We start from the raw sequence: 17,751 nt of genomic DNA on the forward strand, positions 1-17,751 counted from the left end.
AGCGGAATTAACACTGGAGACTATGGGCCTCCCAGGTGGTCTAGCTAGATTCTTATGTACCTTGGGTACAGTATAAAAAATTGGGTTCTTAGGCTCTTTATTAAACAAATATTCCCTTAATTTCTTATCTATCACCCTGTTTTCAAAGGCTTTATTTAGTGTTAATTCAATTTCTTTCTGGATTCTATTTACAGGATTGTAATTTAATTTCTGGTATGTTTCCTCATCCATAAGTTGGTTCTCTATTTCGTTAATGTAGTATGTTCTATCTAACACTATGGTAGCTCCGCCCTTATCCGCTTTTTTGATAGTAAGCTCCCTGGATTTACCTTTCAGTTCTTTAATAGCCTCATATTCACCTTTTGTTAAATTAAACCCTGCAGTTTTGTTCTTATGTTGTCTTTTTAAATTTCTCCTTTCATTTTTAGTTTTTAATTCCTCTATATCATTACATACCAACTTTATGAATGTGTTAACACTGTAATTATTGGAAGGTGGATTAAACATGCTTTTATTTCTCCAACATTGGTGTGTCCGGTCCACGGCGTCATCCTTACTTGTGGGATATTCTCTTCCCCAACAGGAAATGGCAAAGAGTCCCAGCAAAGCTGGCCATATAGTCCCTCCTAGGCTCCGCCCACCCCAGTCATTCTCTTTGCCGTTGCACAGGCAACATCTCCACGGAGATGGTTAAGAGTTTTTTGGTGTTTAAATGTAGTTTTTATTCTTCTATCAAGTGTTTGTTATTTTAAAATAGTGCTGGTATGTACTATTTACTCTGAAACAGAAAAGGATGAAGATTTCTGTTTGTGAGAGGAAGATGATTTTAGCAGACAGTAACTAAAATCGATTGCTGTTTCCACATAGGACTGTTGAGATGAAGTAACTTCAGTTGGGGGAAACAGTTAGCAGATTTTTCTGCTTAAGGTATGACTAGCCATATTTCTAACAAGACCATGTAATGCTGGAAGGCTGTCATTTCCCCTCATGGGGACCGGTAAGCCATTTTCTTAGTCAAACAAACAGAATAAAGGGCTTAATATGGGCTAAAAAACTGGTAGACATATTTATGGGCTAAATCGATTGCTTTATTTGGGCATTTTATTCATATTTATGCTGACAATTTGCATTTATAAACTTTGGGAACGTTTATCAAACGGCAGGCACTGTGTTAGACACCTTTTCCAGTCAGGGGGCCTTCCTAGTTATAGACTGAACCTCATTTTCGCACCATTACTGCGCAGTTGTTTTTTGAGAGCAGGGCATGCAGATGCATGTGTGAGGATCTAATAATTGCTGGAAAAGCTTCTAGAAGGCGTCAATTGGTATCGTATTCCCCTCTGGGCTTGGTTGGGTCTCAGCAAAGACTATAGCTGGGACTGTATAGGGGTTAAATTTATAAACGGCTCCGGTTCCGTTATTTTAAGGGTTAAAGCTCTGAAATTTGGTGTGCAATGCTATTAATGCTTTAAGACACTGTGGTGAAATTTTGGTAATTTTTGAACAATTCCTTCATAATTTTTAACATATTCAGTAATAAAGTGTTTTCTGTTTAAAATTTAAAGAGACAGTAACGGTTTTGTTTTAAAACGTTTTTTGTGCTTTGTTGACAAGTTTAAGCCTCTTTAACATGTCTGTACCTTCAGATAAGCTATGTTCTATATGTATGAAAGCCAATGTGTCTCCCCATTTAAATTTATGTGATAATTGTGCCATAGCGTCCAAACAAAGTAAGGACAGTACTGCCACAGATAATGAAATTGCCCAAGATAATTCCTCAGATGAGGGGAGTAAACATGATACTACATCATCTCCTACTGTGTCTACACCAGTTTTGCCCATGCAGGAGGCCCCTAGTACATCTAGTGCGCCAATGCTTATTACCATGCAACAATTAACGGCTGTAATGGATAACTCCATAGCAAATATTTTATCCAAAATGCCTACTTATCAGAGAAAGCGCGATTGCTCTGTTTTAAACACTGAAGAGCAGGAGGGCGCTGATGATAATTGTTCTGTCATACCCTCACACCAATCTGAAGGGGCCATGAGGGAGGTTTTGTCAGATGGAGAAATCTCAGATTCAGGAAAGATTTCTCAACAAGCTGAACCTGATGTTGTGACATTTAAATTTAAATTAGAACATCTCCGCGCACTGCTTAAGGAGGTGTTATCTACTCTGGATGATTGTGACAACTTGGTCATTCCAGAGAAATTATGCAAGATGGACAAGTTCCTAGAGGTTCCGGTGCACCCCGACGCTTTTCGTATACCCAAGCGGGTGGCGGACATAGTAAATAAGGAGTGGGAAAAGCCCGGCATACCTTTTGTTCCCCCCCCTATATTTAAGAAATTATTTCCTATGGTCGACCCCAAAAAGGACTTATGGCAGACAGTCCCTAAGGTCGAGGGGGCAGTTTCTACTCTAAACAAACGCACTACTATTCCTATCGAAGATAGTTGTGCTTTCAAAGATCATATGGATAAAAAATTGGAAGGTTTGCTTAAAAAGATTTTTGTACAGCAAGGTTACCTTCTACAACCAATTTCGTGCATTGTTCCTGTCACTACAGCAGCGTGGTTCTGGTTCGAGGAACTAGAAAAGTCGCTCAGTAGAGAGACTCCATATGAGGAGGTTATGGACAGAGTTCACGCACTTAAATTGGCTAACTCTTTTATTTTAGATGCCGCTTTGCAATTAGCTAGATTAGCGGCGAAAAATTCAGGGTTTGCTATCGTGGCGCGCAGAGCGCTTTGGCTAAAGTCTTGGTCAGCGGATGTGTCATCCAAGACAAAATTGCTTAACATCCCTTTCAAAGGTAAAACTCTATTTGGACCAGAATTGAAAGAGATTATTTCAGACATCACTGGGGGAAAGGGCCACGCCCTTCCACAAGATAGGTCTTTCAAGGCTAAAAATAAGTCTAATTTTCGTCCCTTTCGCAATTTCAGGAACGGACCGGCCTCTAATTCTGCATCCTCTAAGCAAGAGGGTAATGCCTCACAACCCAAACCAGCCTGGAAACTGATGCAAGGCTGGAACAAGGGTAAGCAGGCCAAGAAGCCTGCCGCTGCTAACAAAACAGCATGAAGGAGTAGCCCCCGATCCGGGACCGGATCTAGTGGGGGGCAGACTCTCTCTCTTTGCTCAGGCTTGGGCAAGAGATGTTCAGGATCCCTGGGCGCTAGAAATAGTTTCTCAGGGTTATCTCCTGGAATTCAAGGAACTACCCCCAAGGGGAAGGTTCCACATGTCTCACTTATCCTCAAACCAAATAAAGAGACAGGCATTCTTACTTTGTGTAGAAGACCTGTTAAAGATGGGAGTGATACACCCAGTACCAATAAAGGAACAAGGAATGGGATTTTATTCCAATCTGTTCGTAGTTCCCAAAAAAGAGGGAACTTTCAGACCAATTTTGGATTTGAAGATCCTAAACAAATTTCTCAGGGTACCATCGTTCAAGATGGAAACCATTCGAACGATTCTACCCACTATCCAGGAAAGTCAATTTATGACTACCGTGGATCTAAAGGATGCGTACCTACATATTCCTATCCACAAAGAACATCATCAGTTCCTAAGGTTCGCTTTTCTGGACAAGCATTACCAGTTTGTGGCCCTCCCATTCGGGTTAGCCACTGCTCCAAGGATTTTCACAAAGGTGCTAGGGTCCCTTCTAGCGGTTCTAAGACCGAGGGGCATTGCAGTAGTACCTTACTTGGACGACATTCTAATACAAGCGTCGTCCCTGTCAAAAACAAAGGCTCATACAGACATAGTTCTAGCCTTTCTCAGATCACACGGATGGAAGGTGAACATAGAAAAAAGTTCTCTGTCTCAGTCGACAAGAGTTCCCTTCTTGGGAACAATCATAGATTCCTTAGAAATGAGGATTTTTCTGACAGAGGTCAGAAAATCAAAACTTCTAAGCTCTTGTCAAGTGCTTCATTCTGTTCCTTGTCCTTCCATAGCGCAGTGCATGGAAGTAGTAGGGTTGATGGTTGCAACAATGGACATAGTTCCTTTTGCACGAAGTCATCTAAGACCATTACAACTGTGCATGCTCAAACAGTGGAATGGGGACTATACAGACTTGTCTCCAATGATTCAAGTAGATCAGAAGACCAAAGATTCACTCCGTTGGTGGCTGACCCTGGACCATCTGTCCCAGGGAATGAGCTTCCGCAGACCAGAGTGGGTCATTGTCACGACCGACGCCAGTCTAGTGGGCTGGGGCGCGGTCTGGGAATCCCTAAAAGCTCAGGGTCTATGGTCTCGGGAAGAGTCTCTTCTCCCGATAAACATTCTGGAACTCAGAGCGATATTCAATGCTCTCAGGGCTTGGCCTCAACTAGCAAAGGCCAGATTCATAAGGTTCCAATCAGACAACATGACGACCGTTGCGTATATCAATCATCAGGGGGGAACAAGGAGTTCCCTGGCGATGAAAGAAGTGACCAAGATAATTCAATGGGCGGAGGATCACTCCTGCCACCTGTCTGCGATCCACATCCCAGGTGTGGAAAACTGGGAGGCGGATTTTCTGAGTCGTCAGACATTCCATCCGGGGGAGTGGGAACTCCATCCGGAGATCTTTGCCCAAATAACTCAATTATGGGGCATTCCAGACATGGATCTGATGGCGTCTCGTCAGAACTTCAAGGTTCCTTGCTACGGGTCCAGATCCAGGGATCCCAAGGCGACTCTAGTAGATGCACTAGTAGCACCTTGGACCTTCAACCTAGCTTATGTATTTCCACCGTTTCCTCTCATTCCCAGGCTGGTAGCCAGGATCAATTAGGAGAGGGCCTCGGTGATCTTGATAGCTCCTGCGTGGCCACGCAGGACTTGGTATGCAGACCTGGTGAATATGTCATCGGCTCCACCATGGAAGCTACCTTTGAGACAGGACCTTCTTGTTCAGGGTCCATTCGAACATCCAAATCTGGTCTCCCTCCAGCTGACGGCCTGGAGATTGAACGCTTGATTCTATCGAAGCGTGGGTTTTCAGATTCTGTGATAGATACTCTGGTTCAGGCCAGAAAACCGGTAACTAGAAAGATTTACCATAAAATATGGAAAAAATATATCTGTTGGTGTGAATCCAAAGGATTCCCATGGGATAAGATAAAAATTCCTAAGATTCTCTCCTTTCTACAAGAAGGTTTGGAGAAAGGATTATCTGCAAGTTCTCTAAAGGGACAGATCTCTGCTTTATCTGTCTTACTACACAAAAGACTGGCAGCTGTGCCAGATGTTCAAGCATTTGTTCAGGCTCTGGTTAGGATCAAGCCTGTTTACAGACCTTTGACTCCCCCCTGGAGTCTAAATCTAGTTCTTTCAGTTCTTCAAGGGGTTCCGTTTGAACCTTTACATTCCATAGATATTAAGTTACTATCTTGGAAAGTTTTGTTTTTGGTTGCTATTTCTTCTGCTAGAAGAGTTTCAGAGTTATCTGCTCTGCAGTGTTCTCCGCCCTATCTGGTGTTCCATGCAGATAAGGTGTTTTTGGGTACTAAGCCTGGTTTTCTTCCGAAGGTTGTTTCTAACAAGAATATTAACCAGGAGATAGTTGTACCTTCTTTATGTCCGAATCCAGTTTCAAAGAAGGAACGTTTGTTACACAATTTGGACGTAGTCCGTGCTCTAAAATTCTATTTAGAGGCTACAAAAGATTTCAGACAAACATTTTCTTTGTTTGTTGTCTATTCTGGTAAAAGGAGAGGTCAAAAAGCGACTTCTACCTCTCTTTCCTTTTGGCTTAAAAGCATCATCCGATTGGCTTATGAGACTGCCGGACGGCAGCCTCCTGAAAGAATCACAGCTCACTCCACTAGGGCTGTGGCTTCCACATGGGCCTTCAAGAACGAGGCTTCTGTTGACCAGATATGTAAGGCAGCGACTTGGTCTTCACTGCACACTTTTGCCAAATTTTACAAATTTGATACTTTTGCTTCTTCGGAGGCTTTTTTTGGGAGAAAGGTTTTGCAAGCTGTGGTGCCTTCCGTTTAGGTAACCTGATTTGCTCCCTCCCTTCATCCGTGTCCTAAAGCTTTGGTATTGGTTCCCACAAGTAAGGATGACGCCGTGGACCGGACACACCAATGTTGGAGAAAACAGAATTTATGCTTACCTGATAAATTACTTTCTCCAACGGTGTGTCCGGTCCACGGCCCGCCCTGGTTTTTTAATCAGGTCTGATGAATTATTTTCTCTAACTACAGTCACCACGGTACCATATGGTTTCTCCTATATATATTTCCTCCTGTCCGTCGGTCGAATGACTGGGGTGGGCGCGGAGCCTAGGAGGGACTATATGGCCAGCTTTGCTGGGACTCTTTGCCATTTCCTGTTGGGGAAGAGAATATCCCACAAGTAAGGATGACGCCGTGGACCGGACACACCGTTGGAGAAAGTAATTTATCAGGTAAGCATAAATTCTGTTTTCTTAAAGACATATCTTTCAATTTCCAATCAGTTTCAACACTCTTTAGTTCCAAATTCTATATGCTTATTCTCATGAAACCACATTTTTAATTTAATATTCCTAAAAAACCTTTGCAGATCTTTATTCAATTTAAAAAAATTAAATAAAAAAAAGTCACACTTTTTTCAAAATTTTATAAATTTGATACTTTTGCCTCGGCCGGGGTTGTTTTTGGGGGAAAGGTTCTTCAAGCAGTGATGCCTTCTGTTTAGGTTCCCTGTCTTGTCCCTCCCTTATCATCCGTGTTTTTTAGCTTTGGTATTGTATCCCACAAGTAAGGATGAAATCCGTGGACTCATCGTGTCTTTAAAAAGAAAAGAAAATGTATGCTTACCTGATAAATTTGTTTCTTTTTAGACACGATAAGTCCACGGCCCACCCTGTTCTTTTAAGATAGGGTGTTATTTTTTGTAAACTTCAGACACCTCTGCACCTTGGCTTTTCCTTTCTCTTCCTAACTTTAGTCGAATGACTGGAGTGGGAGGGAAGGGAGGAGCTATTTAACAGCTCTGCTGTGGTGCTCTTTGCCTCCTCCTGCTGACCAGGAGGTGAATATCCCACAAGTAAGGATGAAATCCGTGGACTCATCATGTCTAAAAAGAAAAAAAAATTATCAGGTAAGCATACATTTTCTTTTTAAGCAACTTTCTAATTTACTCCTATTTTCTTCGTTCTCTTGCTATCTTTATTTGAAAAGGCAGGAATCTAAGCTTAGGGGGTGGCCCATTTTTGGTTTAGCACCTGGGTAGTGTTGGCTGATTGGTGGCTAAGGGCTCGATTTATCAAGCTAGGGCAGAGAGGCATACATATTCACCACTGTCTGCCCCAGCTCACCTATGATGGGCAGCAATTTGCTGCCGGAATTCATCATTGCACAAGAGCGCTATTTTGTGCTCTTGTGCAACACCGCCCTCTGTTCCCGCAAGTCAATCACGCGCGGCCAGTAGCTATTAATCTCCCCAGTCAGACGAGACTGTGGAGATTGAAATTCTCCACCTAAAAGGTGAAGTGGTTAGGGAAGCAGCAGTCTGATGACCGCTGCTTGATAAATACTGACTGCAGGTTCTCTTGTGAGAAAAGCAGTCATAGGGTGGCGAACAGCTCTATAAATCGAGCCTTAAATGTACCCACCAATCAGCAAGCATTATCCAGGATGCTGAACCATTAATTGGCTGGCTCCTAAGTTTTGCTTTTTCAAATAAAGATAGCAAGAGAACGAAGAAAAATGAATAGGAGTAAATTAGAAAGTTGCTTAAAATTGCATGAGGAAACAGTCTGAGACTGAGAAACGCGTCGCAATTTAATATTATTTTATTAAAGTGATTTTAACTTTTACTATAAACACTTGCTGCCTATGAACTGGTTTTTATCTGAGGATATCACTGACCTAAAGACCACTGAGAGGACTATTGCATGCTGTATGCCACGAGCTAAGTCTGTTGGGTGACTGAATTAATCCCAGCTTGTCTCTATAGCATCATTGGGGATGCTTCACCAAATGTGAGTTCAAAATCTTATACTACTATCTGGTGTGAAATCACTCTAGTCATACAATACTAGGCCATATAGGCTTTTTTGTGTTTTCTATTTTACACAGACCCTGAACAACTCGAGAGGCCGGTCTGCTGGGTGACTGTTATAGATCCCAGACTGTGTCATTTGCACCAATTGAGGTGCTCCAATACATGTGAGTTCAACTATATAGTAAAATCTACATAAATTTGGAAACTACAATATTGGGCCATGTGGCGCATCTGTCTCTGTTTGATATTTTAGATTGCTTAATTGGATCCTGGTCTGGACCACTACAGATTGCTGCCTTGGTATTCTACTATCAAGACCTTTATAAAGGACAATATAGTGATCATTGTCACCCATTAACCACTATCTTTGAGTGAGATATAACTATCCTATTAACATTGTGATTATCAAATTGTTTAGGCTAACATCTATTTACTCTGTTCACAACGTATATACTAGTTTTGAGTGAGATACAACTGTCCTATTAACATTGTGATTATCAAATTGTATAGGTTAACATCTATTTACTCTGTCCACAACATATATACTAGTTACTACTGAATCAGTGTATCATCATTTATACTGAAAAGTGCATTTCTATTGGTAACATATAAGCTACCTCATATACTACATATTACCATTTATAGATACTCTCAAGGGCGCCCCCTTTTCTTTTGTTGCTTAAAATTGCATGCTTTATCTGAACCATGAAAGAAAAAAATTGGGTTGTGTATCCCTTAAAGTGATTCCTTTTGTTGGATAAGAAAAGACAAAAAATACATTTCTATTAATCTTATGAAACTGCACTCTTCTTGTGAAGGTTAACCATGAACATAAATTTAAATAAATTAGTCTAAGAAAAATGTATTAATTTTTTAGGAATCAATTGATCTGCCCCCCCCCCTTTGACATGTGGAATTTTTGACCAAGTGACTAAAACGTAAATGCACTTTATTCTTAAGTGTTGTCAAACTTGGAAATGTTGTAAAAGTATTAGCACACATTACACACTCATACACTGAAACACACACTCTCACATAAGGATTCACATATAGACTCTAGCAGACACGCAAAGAAACACACTCAGACACAGACACCCATGAGGTAGACTACAGTTTTGTCAAAAAAGGAGATTTACAAAACAAAATGTGGAGTTCTGATTATCTTTTTGTCAAGGAAGATGCCAACTAAATGATGACAAAAACATGCAGAAAGGAAAAATCCTGAACTGCCTAAACAATAAGTTAAAGGTTAAATGGTGGATTGGTGACTTCCGGAAAGGTCTTAATAGACATACACTCTCAGACACCCACAGAAAATGCACAGACATACACACACCCTCACAGAGACACCCACAGAAAACACACAGACATATACACACTCTCACAGAGACAACCACAGAAAATGCACAGACATACACACACCCTCATAACGACACCCACAGAAAACACACACATACGCACACACCCTCAGAGACATCCACAGAAAACATACATACACACACACACCCTCACAGACATCAACAGAAAACACACAGACATATATACCCACCCTCACAGAAGCATCCAGAGAAAATACACAAAGACATACATACACACACCCTCACAGAGACACCCATAGAAAAAGCACAAATACATACTCACACACCCTCACAGAGAGACCCACAGAAAACAAAAATACATACACACTCATAGAGACATAAACAAAAGCACAAAGACATAAACACAGACACCCACAGAAACACTCACAGGAGGTAAAATTTCTGCACATTGCAACCCCTAAATCACAGTGTGTGACATGCATGTAAAAAAAAATTGCAGAAATTCAGAGATCACTTTTTAAAGAATCATATTTGTAAATGTGCAAACAAAAATTATTCTGTTAATTCAAAATTGTACATTAATGATCTGGGTAGATGGCTAGATAAAGAAAAGTACTTTTGAAAGGTTGGCATATGTTTGTTGTCCCCCCCCCCCCCATTTTCCACAACCAAGAGCACCAATTCAAATATGGTGTACAAATGTTCCTATCTGTCAGCTTGTACAAATGGATTTTAAAAATGCTGTACTCTATATGGTCTTGGTGGAACCATAAGCTGTGGTACTCAGTCTCATACCAATAGATCTGGTTAAATGCAGGATTTAGCCTTGTTTGTATGTATTTCAAAATTAAGTCAGCTGTAGTGTAAACTGAATAGTGTTAAGTTAACCTGTCTCATTTCAAACACTGAGCAATCTTAGTCTGAGAGTATAACATTTTATGCAGATGTAAAAATCTTAGATAAAATGCCTCCTTGCATCTGGAAAGTCCTTGCATAAAGGGGCAGTAAAGTGGAATGTAATTAAAATATATATATTTATAAAAGAAAACTCTTATCTGCCAAAACGGCACCTATCATTTAAGTATTGAGGAGGAAACATTTCTGCATGGCTTTAAAATATAGAATTTCTACAGCATTGTCAATCATAAATACACTGCTGCATATTGCTAAAAAAAAAATTGTTTTTCTCTTGTAAGGTGTATCGAGTCCACGGATTCATCCATTACTTGTGGGATATTCTCCTTCCCAACAGGAAGCTGCAAGAGGCTCACCCACAGCAGAGCTGTCTATATAGCCCCTCCCCTAACTGCCACCTCCAGTCATTCTCTTGCAGCTCTCGACAAGAAAGGAAGCATCAAGAGAGATGTGGTGAATTAGTGTAGTTTATCTTCAATCAAAAGTTTGTTATTTTTAAACGGTACCGGCGTTGTACTGTTTTTACCTCAGGCAGAAATTAGAAGAAGAGTTTTGCCTGAGGTTTTTGATGATCTTAGCAGGTTGTAACTAAGGTCCACTGCTGTTCTCACACATAACTGAAGAGTATGGGAAAACTTCAGCTGGGGCAACGGCCTGCAGAATTAACTGCTCTGAGGTATGTGCAGTATATTTTTTTCTAGAGAGATGATAAGGTCTAGAAAATACTGACAGTACCTGATATATTTAAGGTAAGCCTGATTGCAGTGATTTAACAAACGACCAGCATCATGCTTGCAGTAAAGGGTAATATTCATGTTACTTGCTCTTATGGCTTAGTATGTTAAACGTTTGTATGATTTATAAAGAATGTTTTTTTACTAAGGGTGATAAATCTTTATTTGGGGCCTAGTTTTCCACATGGCTGACTAGATTTCTCCTAGGAGTAGTTATTTATGGCCCTTTCACTTTGAGTGCATGGTGGGAGGGGCCTATTTCCGCGCTCTAATTGCGCAGTAGTTTTTACATTCTGAGACATCCAGCTTCCTTGAAGGAGTCCCCTGACATATTGGACCTCTGTAAAGGGTTTTGTGCCTACAAAAGTCATTTTTGGGGAAGGTAGGAGCCACAGTAGAGCTGTGGCAGTTTGCTTGTGACTGTTATAACGGCTTTACCGTTTTTTTGCTTCGTTTTTGAGCCTGAGGGGTTAATCATCCATTTGCAAGTGGGTGCAATACTATTTTAGTCTATTATACACACTGTAAAAATTTCATAGAGCTAACTGCTTTTTTCCACTGTTTTGCAGTTTTTGTGTTTGTTTTTTTCCCTTAAAGGCACAGTACCGTTTTTTATATTCTGCTTTTTTACATTAATTAAAGTGTTTTCCAAGCTTGCTGGTCTCATTACTAGTCTGTTAAACATGTCTGACATAGAGAAAACTCCTTGTTCATTATGTTTAGAAGCCATTGTGGAACCCCCTCTTAGAATGTGTACCAAATGCACTAATCTTACTATAAGTTATAAAGACCATATTCTGGCTTTAAAAGATTTATCACCAGAGGAAATTGACAAGGGGGAAAGTTATGCCGACTAACTCTCCCCATGTGTCAGAGCCTATAACTCCCGCTCAAGGGATGCCAAGTACATCTAGCGCGCCCATTGCGTATACTTTACAAGACGTGGCGGTAGTTATGAATCATACCCTTACAGAGGTATTGTCCAAACTGCCAGGGTTACAAGGAAAGCGAGACCGCTCTGGGGATAGAACAAATACAGAGCTCTCTGACGCTTTAGTAGCTATGAGAGCTACTATCTGTGGGTGATTTTTCTGACTTAGGGAAGACACTTCAACCTGATTATATGTCTACATTTAAATTTAAGCTTGAACACCTCCGCGTGTTGCTCAGGGAGCTTTTAGCAACTCTGCATGACTGTGACGCCATTGTAGTCCCAGAGAAATTGTGTAAATTGGATAAATACTATGCAGTGCCTGTTTACACTGATGTTTTTCCAATACCTAAGAGGTTTTCAGAAATTATTACTAAGGAATGGGATAGACCAGGTGTACCGTTCTCTCCTGTTTTTGATTTGTTTCTGACGCCGTCGTTCATTTAACCAAGCTAACGGCTAAGAACTCATGTTTTGCTATTCAGGCGCGTAGGGCACTATGGCTTAAATCCTGGTCAGCTGACGTTACTTCAAAGTCTAAGCTTCTCAACATTCCCTTCAAGGGGTAGACCCTATTCGGGCCTGGACTGGAGATCATTTCTGATATTACTGGAGGAAAAGGTCATGCCCTTCCTCAGGATAGGTCCAACAAATTAAGGACCAAACAGACTAATATTCGTGCCTTTCGAAACTTCAGGAGTGGCGCAGCTTCAACTTCCTCTAATACAAAACAGGAGGGAAATTTTGCCCAGTCCAAGCCGGTCTAGAGACCTAACCAGGCCTGGAACAAAGGAAAGCAGGCCAAAAAACCTGCTGCTGCCTCTAAGACAGCATGAAAGATCAGCCCCCGATCCGGAAACGGATCTAGTAGGGGGCAGACTTTCTCTCTTCGTCCAGGCTTGGGCAAAAAGATAAACCCCACTAGTCTATTTCCCATAAACATCTTAGAGTTGAGAGCTATCTTTAATGCCTTGACAGCTTGGCCCCAATTATCTTTATTCCGGTTTATCAGATTCCAATTAGACAATATCAATTCAGTGGCTTACATCAACCACCAGGGAGGAACTCAGAGTTCTTTAGCTATGAAGGAGGTGACTCTCTCATTCTGCAGTGGGCAGAAGCTTACGATGGTCTCCTATCAGCCATCCACATCCCAGGGTTGGACAACTGGGAGGCGGATTTTCTGAGCAGACAGACCTTTCATCCAAGGGAGTGAGCTCTCCATCTGGAGGTGCTCTTAAAGATAGCCCTCAGGTGGGGGGTTCCGGAGTTGGATCATTGGATCTGATGGCGTCTCGTCAGAATGCCAAGCTTCCAAAGTACAGTTCAAAGTCAAGAGATCCTCAGGCCGCTCTGATAGATGCTCTGGCAGTCCCCTGGAACTTCTCTCTGGCATACCTTTTTTCCTCTGTTTGCTCTCCTTCCATGAGTCATTGCTCGTATCAAAAAGCACAGATCTGGTGAAGATGTCATCACTTCCACTTTGGAGGTTACCTTTGAGGAAGGACCTTTTACTTCAGGGTCCATTCCTCCATTCAAATCTAGTTTCTCTGAAGCTGACTGCTTGGAGATTGAAAGCCTGATTTTAGCTAGGCGTGGGTTTTCTGAGGCGGTCATTGATACCATGCTTCAGGCTCGTAAACCTGTTACTCGCAAGATTTACCATAAGGTATGGCGTAAATACCTTTTTTGGTGCGAGTCTAAGGGTTTTTCTTGGAGTCGGGGGAGGATTCCCCGCATTTTGTCTTTTCTTCAGAATGGCCTGGAGAAAGGTTTGTCAGTCAGTACTCTGAAGGGTCCAATATCTGCACTGTCCTTTTGCACAAACGTCTGGCAGATTTGCTTCAATCTTTTGTTCAGGCCTTGGTCAGAATCAGGCCTGTGTTTAAACCTGTTGCTCCTCCTTGGAGCCTTAACCTTGTTCTTAAAGTTTTGCAGCAGGCTCCGTTTTAACCAATGCATTATGTAGATATTAAATTATCATGGAAGCTTTTGTTTCTTCTTGCTATTTCTTCCACTAACAGAGTTTCTGAGCTTTCGGCTCTGCAGTGTGATTCCCCTTACCTTATTTTTCATGCAGATAAGGCGGTGCTTCATAATAAGCTGGGTTTTCTTCCTAAAGTAGTGTCGGATCACAGTATTAATCAGGAAATTGTTGTTCCTTCTTTTTGGCCCAATTCTTCTTCCCAGAAGGAACATCTTTTGCATAACCTGGATGTTGTGCGTGCTCTAAAATTTGACCTTCAAGCAACTTAAGATTTTCGGCAGATTTCTGACCTGTTCGTTGTTTTCTCTGGTAAGCGTAGGGGTCAGAAGGCTACTTCTACTACCCTTTCTCTCTGGTTGAAAGTGTTATACGTTTAGCTGATGAGACAGCTGGACAGCAGCCTCCTGAGAGAATTACGGCTCATTCCACCATGGCTGTCTCCTCTTCCTGGGCTTTCAAAAATGAAGCTTCTGTGGAGCAAATTTGCACGGCAGCAACATGGTCCTCTTTGCATACTTTTTGCAAATTCTAAAAATTTGATACTTTTGCCTCGGCTGAGGCTTCTTTTGGGAGAAAAGTTCTTCAAGCGGAGGTGCCTTCCGTTTAGATCTGCCCGTCTTGTTCTCCCTCCCTTTTCGTTCTGTGTCCTCTAGCTTGGGTATTGGTTCCCACTAGTAATTGGAATGAAGTCGTCTACTCTCCATGCCATAGGAAAGAAAACAAAATTTATGCTTACCTGATAAATTTCTTTCTTTCCGGGCATGGGGAGTCCACTACCCTGCCCTTTATTTGAATTTAATTGGCAGTTTTTTTTATGTAAACCTCAGGCACCTCCTGTATTATCTTCTTTTTCCATTTCCCTTCGGCCGAATGACTGGGGGTTATGGGTAAGAGAAGTGACACTTAACAGCTTTGCTGGGGTGCTCTTTGCCTCCTCCTGCTGGCCAGGAGTTGAATATCCCACTAGTAATTGGAATGAAGTCGTGGACTCTCCATGCCCGGAAAGAAAGAAATTTATCAGGTAAGCATAAATTTTGTTTTTCAATTGCTTTGTGTGTGCATGGAGAGATAAGAAGGCTTTTGTGACTAGAGATGAGGCCTGCTCTTCCTGAACAAATATAGTGTGAACTGATATTTTATCTTTACACTAGAGGCTATTCCAAATTGCAAAATTATTTGAACTAAAAAAAAAACTAGATAACATGTAACTATTATTCATGACAGCACATGCCTATTATTGTATTTGCTGAGCTTTGGTTTCTGTGTTTGTAACAATATACCATTTTACCAGCATATGTTGCATATTTTCTAAATACAATACTCAGAGGTTAAATCTTGCATATGAAAATATATATCAAAATATATTCATGTTTCTATGTTATATACAGTGGCGTCACTAGGGTTGGTGTCACCCGGTGCGGTAAATCATGGTGTCACCCCCCCCCCAGAAAGCAGACACACACAAAAACACAGGCAAACACACATACAAACACTCAGACACGCTTAAAAACATACTCAGATGCACACACAAACACTCGGAAACACACTCAGACACACACACAAAAACACACACACAAAAACACTGAGACACACAAAAACTCAGACACACACATACAAAATATGTAAACTGCACTGCATTAATTAGGAAGCTCATGCCTAAAGCTGCTCCCTGGCTCAGCAGAACATCAAATGAAAGATAAACAGAGCACTCTAAAATAAATCACTGAAGAAAAGGTTTAGGCACGCAAACTATGAAAATTCTGCTCTCTGACTCTGTTCCAAGTCTGTCAGTGCACAGCTCTGGGCCGCATGTCACTGAGCAATGAGCACAGATAGGCAGGCAGGTTTAGGCTAGCAGCGCAACTTTGCAAGCCCCACGGCACACCCACAACATTCATAGTGAAATTGGGCAGGGGAGGAGCAAAGTACAAACAAGCAAAAGCAGCCGGGAAAACTATTTGTTGAAATTGCAGCACTGGCTCAAGGGGCAAAAAAATTGTGTGTCTACAACTTCCCCAGTCCCACTAATGTTCACAAATGCCAGCCTCTAATAAAATAATCTATGCATCTCAACATTGTATTTCTTTGAATTTCAATAAAATGTAAAAAAAAAAAAAAAAAAAAAATTTTTTTTTTTGGTGTCACCCCCTGGAGGGTGTCACCCGGGTGCGGCCCGCCCCCCCCTAGTGACGCCACTGGTTATATAAAAAAGCCTATTACTAATTTCATCTCTCCATTTTTAATCATTGTTCTTTTTGGGTTCATAAGTAGCCTTGTTTGTCACTAGAAGGGAATGCTTATCTTTGGAGTATTGTTTTATCAACTTTCTTGAAATTTTGTTAGTGACATGAAACCTTTTAAAAACTTACTTAAAAGCTCCCAGTTTTTATCACTGTTGATTAGGTTGGACTGGGACACAAACTGAAAAGGGCTTTTAAAGCAGAAGGGCAGACCCCCAGCATATGAGAAAACCCATTACACAAACAGGAGAAAGCAGGAATTTCTAGACTTCAGTTTACATCGGATACTTTGGGGCTTGGTTAGGAGTTTGAAAATCAGCACAATGTTATTGGAAAATCAGCAAAACTATTTATTGTTAAAAAAAAAAACCCATAAAACGCATGTTACATTGTATAGGTTTTAAGGCCCAAGAGTGGCCTTAGTTTGTTTGAGGAGGTGAAAGTTAAAGTTCAAATGAAGTTTATTTTGCAAATATTTTATTCCTAACAGCTAGTTGTGATTAGACAGGATATTGCTTAATAGATTTCTATAAGTTTCCTAATGTGTTATCTATTATAGAAGTGTCTATATCTGTATTCTTATTGTCCAGAGGTCCAAAAGTAGCCTGTACAATTGAAATAACCCCCTTCTATTGTTATCTCTACGTGCCAGCACTATTATATAATTCCATATTATAGACCTGCAATTACTACAAAATTGTTGAGCACTATAGTTCCTGCAGAGCTTTTAATGTGTTATTCACTTCAAGCTAGTATGTCGAGGGTGCTTTTATTCAGTTATGCCTACAGTAAATAATTCTAAGCACAGATTAGATGCTATATTATGGCTTAAAGATGTTTCTAGAAATGATGGCATCCACTGCAGCAACGAGTTATTGCCCTGCTCAGTATCCCCCCCTCCCTTCTTTGGAAATATTGTGGATAGGGGTAACCTAAACCCTCGGCAATCCCAGGCAGAGTTAGGTAGTCTCTGCCCTATCCTAAGCGTTAACTGTTTTGTTTTGCTTGGGATAAAAATAGTTTTCATTTCTACTATTATAGACACAATATAACTTGTTAGATAACTTAAAAATGTTAGGTAAATTGGTAAACTATCATATATATATATATATATATATATATATATATATATATATTTTTTTTTTTTCTCCTGTTAAGTGTAGTCAGTCCACGGGTCATCCATTACTTATGGGATTATATCTCCTCCCTAACAGGAAGTGCAAGAGGATCACCCAAGCAGAGCTGCTATATAGCTCCTCCCCTCTACGTCATACCCAGTCATTCTCTTGCACCTAACTAATAGATAGGACGTGTGAGAGGACTGTGGTTATTAAAATTAGTATTTATTTCTTCAATCAAAAGTTTGTTATTTTAAACAGCACCGGAGTGTGTTGTTTTTTCTCAGGCAGCATTAGAAGAAGAATCTACCTGAGTTTGTGTATGATCTTAGCGGTCGTAACTAAGATCCATTTGCTGTTCTCGGCCATTCTGAGGAGTGAGGTAACTTCAGAACAGGGGACAGCGGGCAGGGTTCACCTGCAAGGAGGTATGTTGCAGTATATTATTTTCTATGGAATGGAATTGACTGAGAAAATACTGCTAATACCGATA

At 40.9% G+C, this 17,751-nt stretch overlaps 1 protein-coding gene across 1 annotated transcript in view; it reads left to right on the plus strand.

The window, feature by feature from the left end:
• CGNL1 (cingulin like 1) overlaps positions 1 to 17,751 on the plus strand; it is a 309,913-nt gene that overhangs the window by 242,290 nt on the left and 49,872 nt on the right. The window contains 1 exon segment of the mRNA XM_053717518.1: positions 14,911 to 14,921. Coding sequence (XP_053573493.1) covers positions 14,911 to 14,921 — 11 coding nt within the window.

Source organism: Bombina bombina, chromosome 6 (assembly GCF_027579735.1).
Source record: "Bombina bombina isolate aBomBom1 chromosome 6, aBomBom1.pri, whole genome shotgun sequence".
NCBI classification, from domain to species: domain Eukaryota; kingdom Metazoa; phylum Chordata; class Amphibia; order Anura; family Bombinatoridae; genus Bombina; species Bombina bombina.